Source organism: Hibiscus syriacus, unplaced genomic scaffold (genome assembly GCF_006381635.1).
Source record: "Hibiscus syriacus cultivar Baekdansim isolate YM2019G1 unplaced genomic scaffold, ASM638163v2 tig00002237_pilon, whole genome shotgun sequence".
In the NCBI taxonomy this organism is placed as follows: domain Eukaryota; kingdom Viridiplantae; phylum Streptophyta; class Magnoliopsida; order Malvales; family Malvaceae; genus Hibiscus; species Hibiscus syriacus.
Window position 1 is genome coordinate 18,844,224 of NW_024061918.1, and position 6,954 is coordinate 18,851,177.

A 6,954-nucleotide genomic window follows, 5' to 3' on the forward strand; every position below is an offset into this window, starting at 1 on the left:
AAATTCTGGTTCGATCCGATTTCAATACCTAACTTTATCACTTTATAGCTTCTAGCACAAATCATGTATTGAAAATCAGATTCCAAAAAAAATCCTTATTTTAGGCCAAGCTATTCATTTACGAGCTAAAATCTATAACTTTTTAAAATTACATTTTTGGTCCCTAAACTTTTACAAAGTTTATACTTTAGTCTTTGAACTTTCAAAACTTAAATTTTAGTCACTAGTCAAAAGAGCAAATAGCCTTCCAACTAACTCTCGCCCCTTAACAGGCTTCTCTTCCCCCTTAAAAAAAATCGGGAACAGAGCTGATTGATCATCTTAATTACTACCCTAGGCAAACACAACGACCTAGGACATTAATTTTACACATTGTAAATGACAAACTAAATGAGCTGTAATCTATCTACGCAGGATAACATCCTAGCCTTCCAACTTTAAAGCTTAGCTGTAATCTTATCAATAAGCGGCGTACAGTCACGAATAGAGAGCCTATTCAAGACAAGAGGAATACCCAAATACTTCACAGAAAGGCATCCCCTCTTAACACCCATGGAATCAAGGATATCCTCAAGACCTCCACTACTCACACCTGTAGAGAAGATCTCAGACTTATCTAAATTCAACTTAAGCCACGATAAACCATAAAAGACTTTCATAACTCTCCAAACCCCTAGCACATACCCTTAGTAAACACTAACAAGTTATCCGCAAAACAAAAGTTCATCAAATGAATCCTATGGCATTTCGGATGGTAGGAAAAACACCCAACTCAACCGCCCTATCAAGAAGCTGAGATAAAACATTCATAGACAGAATGAACAAATAGGGGGAGAGGGGATCCCCCTGCCTCACTCCTTTATACCCTTGAAAGAACCCTGCAAGCCTCCATTCAAGGAAACAGAGGATCTAGGAGTGGTAATACACTCTTTATTCCAACCAATCATAACAAGAGGCATCCCCAAAGCATCCAATATCCTCAAAATAAAATTTGAATCAATAGAATCAAAAGCCTTATGCAAATCAATTTTCAAAGAACAACGTGGATAAAGAGAACGTCTTCTATAACCACATAACAACTCTTGCACCATGAGGGTGTTGTCAACAATGGACCTTCCCGGGATGAAAGCACTTTGACTACTAGATATAATTGCATAAGGTACGGTTAATGTCGCCCAACAATAATGCGCATAATACATTTATAAACCACCGAACAATATAAGATAGGAAGAAAGTCTCTAATATGATTATGATTCACTACCTTTGGAACAAGGACTAAACTCGTAGTATTAAAAGCATAGATCATCCTCGAATGAGCAAAGAACCATAGAAATGCTTCCACCAAATCATCCCCCACACCTCCCAAGTAGACTTGAAAAATAGAGAAATAAAGCCATTAGGGGGCAAACATAGAGGATTTGATCTCCACCCTTGTCACATCCCTCTGCAAAGCCAAAAAATTTTCATTTAAGAAAGATAAATAAATGAGCTCCCTTAGAAACTCCACCGAACACCCCGAAGCAGCCGGATCCTTGACACCAAGGAGGCCCTCAAAGAACAGAATAGCCTCAACTGCAATAAGATCATAACTCTCAAGGGTCTTCCCATGATCATCCTTAATATTCCTAATACCCTTCATTCTTTGCTTAATGAAGACCATTGAGTGAAAAACTTAGTATTAAGATCCCCATATTGAATCCAACGCACCCTAGATTTTTTTAGAAAAAACTTTCCTTAACAGGTTACAAATCATGCAACTCAGCACTCAAAACTACATCTCTAGTCAGAAGATCATTAGTAGAAGCACCAAACATAATACGGAACTGCACCTCCTCAAGTTCTGTGCACTTATTCTTAACCCTAGTGAAAGTACATAACGTTTGAGATGAAAGGATGAATCCTTTGGCTTGGTGATGGTTCGACTACCTCTTCAAAGGGGTCATGATGTTTCGGCAATGATGGGGAAACATCTCCCTTGGTCGAATGGTATATGCTTGTTTATCTTGGCGCCAAAGACATCTTCCTTGGTCGAATGATGATGTGCCTCCTCAAATTGGCGTCAAATCTCTCATGTGCAAGGCACGTAGGTGTGACCGAATAGGCATAGAGCTTTGTCTCATATCCCTTGGTGATTTAGGCCTCTAATGGTTGTAATTTCTTCACCAACGTGCTCATGGGTGAAAGGGCATCTTAATGGGAACATCATTCATGAAAAGTAACAATGTTTGGAAAGGTAACCTTTCATGTTTGAGCTAGTTCTAAGGTGAATGAGCTGGAGGTGAGCTGGTCATAGGTGAGTTGTAGCATGGTGAATATTATGGAAGCTCCTTGTGAAAAGGTACCTCTTGAGGTGGAAACTATTCGCAAAAAGGTACGATTTCACAAAATTTAACTTAGGACATATTTGAAGTGTCCTAAGTGGCGATGATGATGGTGCAGCTCCCCAGCTGAATTGGAGTCATCTTGTAGCTCAAATCTTCAGTTCAATCCAGCTATGAGCTCACGAGTCTCCGGATAACTTTTCACCAATTGTTCCTTATGCTCTCCTAAACGTCCCCATGTAAGTTTCCTTGCATTTGCTTTCTCCAATTAGCTCCAATATATCTCCCAAGTTGTGGCCAAATGTACCTACATACATAACATAAAGAATAAGTTAAGTACATGAATTGTAATAATGTGTATAAGATAAGGATGTGGACTATAGTATATAATAATAACTTTTATCTCACATAGTGATGAATAAGTTATCATCATAATAACTATAGATGTAATATATGTATATGAATATAACTATATTATAGCATATGAAATTAGCATCATTATGTATAAAGATAAAAAGTTTCTTCCCTTGAAAGGTTGGAATAGCCAAGTTAAACACGATGCTGAATTGGATCACATCAAGCAAGTCGAAAGGCATGGGAAAAGTACAAGAATAATCGGATTTTAATAGTAAGGCATAATAGCGAGGCATACCAAGTGAGTACATTTACTATGTACTTATATGATATGAGGATGACTTGCGATGAGTCAACCTAGAGTATTTTTATTGAACATGTTTTGAACATTTTTAAATATTTTCATAAATTTATATGAAAATGGTTTTTATTGAATGATTTTAGGGTATGAACTGCCCTAAAACAAATGGATGTATTTTATACTATTAAACATTTTGTTGGTATTTGGAATAAATGTTTAATCTATGATTTGGATTCAATAGCCTATTGTATGTACATTGAGAGTCATAGGTGCAATTGACATACTTGGAGTATGATGGTTATCGATCGATTTTGTTTAATGCATTATTGCGTTATTGGACCAGTAATTTGTGTACTAGGAGTAGTACTTTGTGTACTATGGCACTATGTGTGCATGGATGATGTTCATAATGAGTTTTTGAATTACCATATCGAGATGTTAGTATAGTGTCGCTTCATACCACAATACCTATATGTCATTGTGGCACTTATGTTCTTATTGGGTACCTTGCATTCTCATTTGTCATACATTGGGCTTGAATGGGTTTTCTAATATATTGATTAATAAGTATGCTACATATACAAGATTAATATTTCGTAGGTTATTTGACGGAAACTTGGTTTATCAAGTCAGCTTTATGCGTTTATATATTTTATACAGTTTTAAATTGTATTTTGACCTTTATCGATATACTTATGTTTCAAATGCCTTAGTTACTTTACTATGCCTCACTAAGTGAATACTTAGCGTGTGATTGTTTCACGCGTAGGTTTTAGCGTACAATCACAGTGAGGAGTGCAGCTAATATCATTTGTCAAGGGTTGCCTCATCAGTAATAGTATGACATCTGTAGATGTTTATTTGATATTTACTAGTTGGCATGTACTTTGATATGTTATGATGCTCTGATAGGATATTTGATATCTGGTATGTAGTATTATATTATGTTTGAAATTAAACTACTATATCATAATTATAATGCTATTTTATACGGTAATAGTAAATGACATTTTAAATATTATATTATTAAGTAGTATTATTTAAAGAAACATAATTTTACTGATTTTCAATTGCGAAAATTGTTTTAAAAACATGTGACATCTATGACTCATGTCCGGAGACGGATACGGGAAATGAGTGTTACATCCCCTCACAAATCTTATCACCATGCTTAAACTAATTCTTTTGGAGTGCATTTCAGTGGCGGACAATTTGTTGTGAAGAAAACCTTTTGTAGGGACAAGCACAAAGTTTGCCTCTACAATCATGTCCTCATTCTACATTGTGTCGGTACAAGTATGAGGAGTTTTATTATGATGTGATAAATGAGATTTCTCAAGTAAAATTTATCGAGTAATAATTTGATTTAATAGAATAAAATATTATATTATTTAATGTCTAAATCATAACATTTAAGAGTAAGTTGGATTAAAAATATGGGTAAACTCTTAAAGGATCTATAGATCAATCATGTGATGATTATATTGACATTCTATGCGGTATTACCGTTATTTTCTTTTGTTATATTTATGTGTATTAAATAAACTAAAAGATAATATTGTCCATATAATAATATGATTATTATTGAAAGGTCCTTAGTCGAGTATTATTATGGGCATGAACAATAATAATATGTTTAAAGTTAACATGTTGTTGATTGATGATAATGCGTTGTTATTGACATATAGATGTCAGAATCAATACATAAATATGTTGTTAGAGAATAATGTATTGGATTGACCCGCTATGAGCATATGTCTTGGATTATTATGTAATGATCACAATATTGCTCATGGTGACAACTATATGTATGATCATTAGACTTGAGATCATTACCATCTCAACATATATTGTTGTATGTTTTGATACAATTGAACATGATCCGTAACTGGTTGTACTATAAAGACTGATATTGAACATATCACAATATATCTAGTGGGTGTGAATGATCGAGATATGAGTTGTCCTTCATACATAATAGGAAACATATCACAGGCCACTTGATTGAGTGAGACTAGAAATGCATGGCCATGCTTGAATAAGTTAATATGAGATATCACAAAATTTTCATTTATTATAGTCTACTCTAGATATCAAGAAATAATAAATGAGATATATAAGTATGAATATTCCAAGACTTGTGCCTATTCTAGATATAAAGAAAAAAAAGATATAATACATTAAAAGAGTTAATCACGAAGATGCTATGTTGAATCACCACTTCCTGTAATTTAGGTGACAATGATATATTTCTAGATGTCACTCATTGTTTATAATTTTAGAATGATTCTAATAATTACTACTAATGTTACAGAACCTACAAGGTCACACCCCAGGGTTGGAAAGAGCAATTTATAAATGAGTTATACATGTACAATTTTAATTGTGCGTGTAAAAATCTATAATTAATATATATATGCGGTTGTAATTTTAATTAAACATGGGATGTCGAATTTAATTAAAAGAATAAAATTAGAGTAATTAAATTCTTTTTTATAATTTTTGGAATTAAAACTCTAAGGGTTAGAGCAACACAATATAAAAGGGATGTTATTGGTCTAGCAGCCGCTTAACCCTTTTGAAACAATTTTTCTCAAAACAGTTTTTGAGAAAAAAGAATTGCTCTCAACTGCTTTTCAACAAGGTGAACTGCGTAGAGGCCGACATTTATCGTGGAGGCTTGCGATTCGAACCATTCGTGATTACTCTTACCGTAGCTGCAATTTTACTATTTTTCAAGGAACCCAATGTAAGTAATCGTATCCCTTCCTCCCGATTTCGGTTTTATCGTACATGGATCACTGGTGAGACCGTCGAGTTTGTTTCCGCTGCTTCATGGGGTGCACCAATTATAGAAATGATCTCTCGATTATATAAATATTATTTTATTATTGAGTCTCTCGGCTATTAAAAGTTACAAAAACACCTTCACTTGAATTCTTCAACTATTAAAAGTTATAAATGGTCACTTGACTAATCATATTTTCTAAATTCATCCTTTTATGTTAAAAACTTGACGTTCATCTGAGTTGAACATTAACCTGCTAACTGAGATATGATCCCAAAACTACTTAAACCGAATGGTCGTTTGAGATTCTGAGATAAGATTTTATCATATCTTAGTCAACAGGTTAACGTCCAGCTCAGAATGTCGTCATTTTTTTAACGAGAAAAAATGAGTTTAGAATGTATCAATAGTTGGGTGATTATTTTGTAACTTTCAATAGTCAAGAGACTAAAAAAATAATGTCCTATAGTCGAGAGACCACATTATAACTTTTAACAGTCTAGGGACTTAATAAAACAACGCTGTATAGTCATGAGACCATTTGTGTACTTTAACCTAAAAATATATATGCATTTTATAATTAAATTAAGGCTAAACAACATGTTTAGTACCTAAACTACAAGTTTTGATTCATTTTAGTACCTAAACTTTCGTTTTTTCAAAATCATGTCTAACGTTTAATTTTTGTTTCATTTTAGTACCCTATCATTAAAAATTTAAAGGTCGGGTTAAGGTGAAATAGCTCCGGTAGACAAACGACCAATCCAAATAGTGAATCACAAGAGAATGACGAATCGACCAACATAGTCCAGTTTTAGGCCCAACGAAGGATGGATGGAAATCGAAGGATGAAGAAATCAAAGAATTCATCATCTACTTAAGGAGATCGTTTTCCTATAAAACGGAGACAAAAATCATGTTTAAGCGATGGAAAAGATGTGGGTTGAAAAGTTCGAGCTTCATCGACCAACGAATGTAAAGGTTGACGACTATAGACCTAGTGGCCGACAACCTGTTCATTAAGTTTTTAGTGTTATATTACTAATATAAAACAAAATTAAACATTAAATATGATTTAAAAAAATAAAATAAATCCCACTAAGCCTTAAATAAAAAATTATATCCATTCATTGAAATGTCATTTCATGTAAAAGTCAAAAGAGAGTGACTCCCACTAAGCCTGAATGTAT

General features: G+C 33.7%; 1 protein-coding gene across 1 annotated transcript; it reads right to left on the bottom strand.

Annotated features, from left to right (window-relative positions):
- Positions 1-437: 437 nt before the first annotated feature.
- Positions 438-1,199, bottom strand: LOC120141215. Its single transcript, XM_039156151.1, has 2 exons — positions 866-1,199; positions 438-592 (listed from the first exon to the last, which is right to left on the bottom strand). Exons 1-2 carry the CDS (start codon positions 1,197-1,199, stop codon positions 438-440), a joined length of 489 nt encoding a protein of 162 aa, XP_039012082.1.
- Between the last annotated feature and the right edge of the window lie 5,755 nt (positions 1,200-6,954).

Coding starts and splice junctions, on each gene's coding strand:
- LOC120141215 (XM_039156151.1), bottom strand. CDS start 1,199: ATGTATTATGCGCATTATTGTTGGGCGACATTAACCGTACCTTATGCA. Junction 593..865: donor CTTGCAGGGTTCTTTCAAGG/GTATAAAGGAGT, acceptor TCTTCTCTACAG/GTGTGAGTAGTGGAGGTCTT.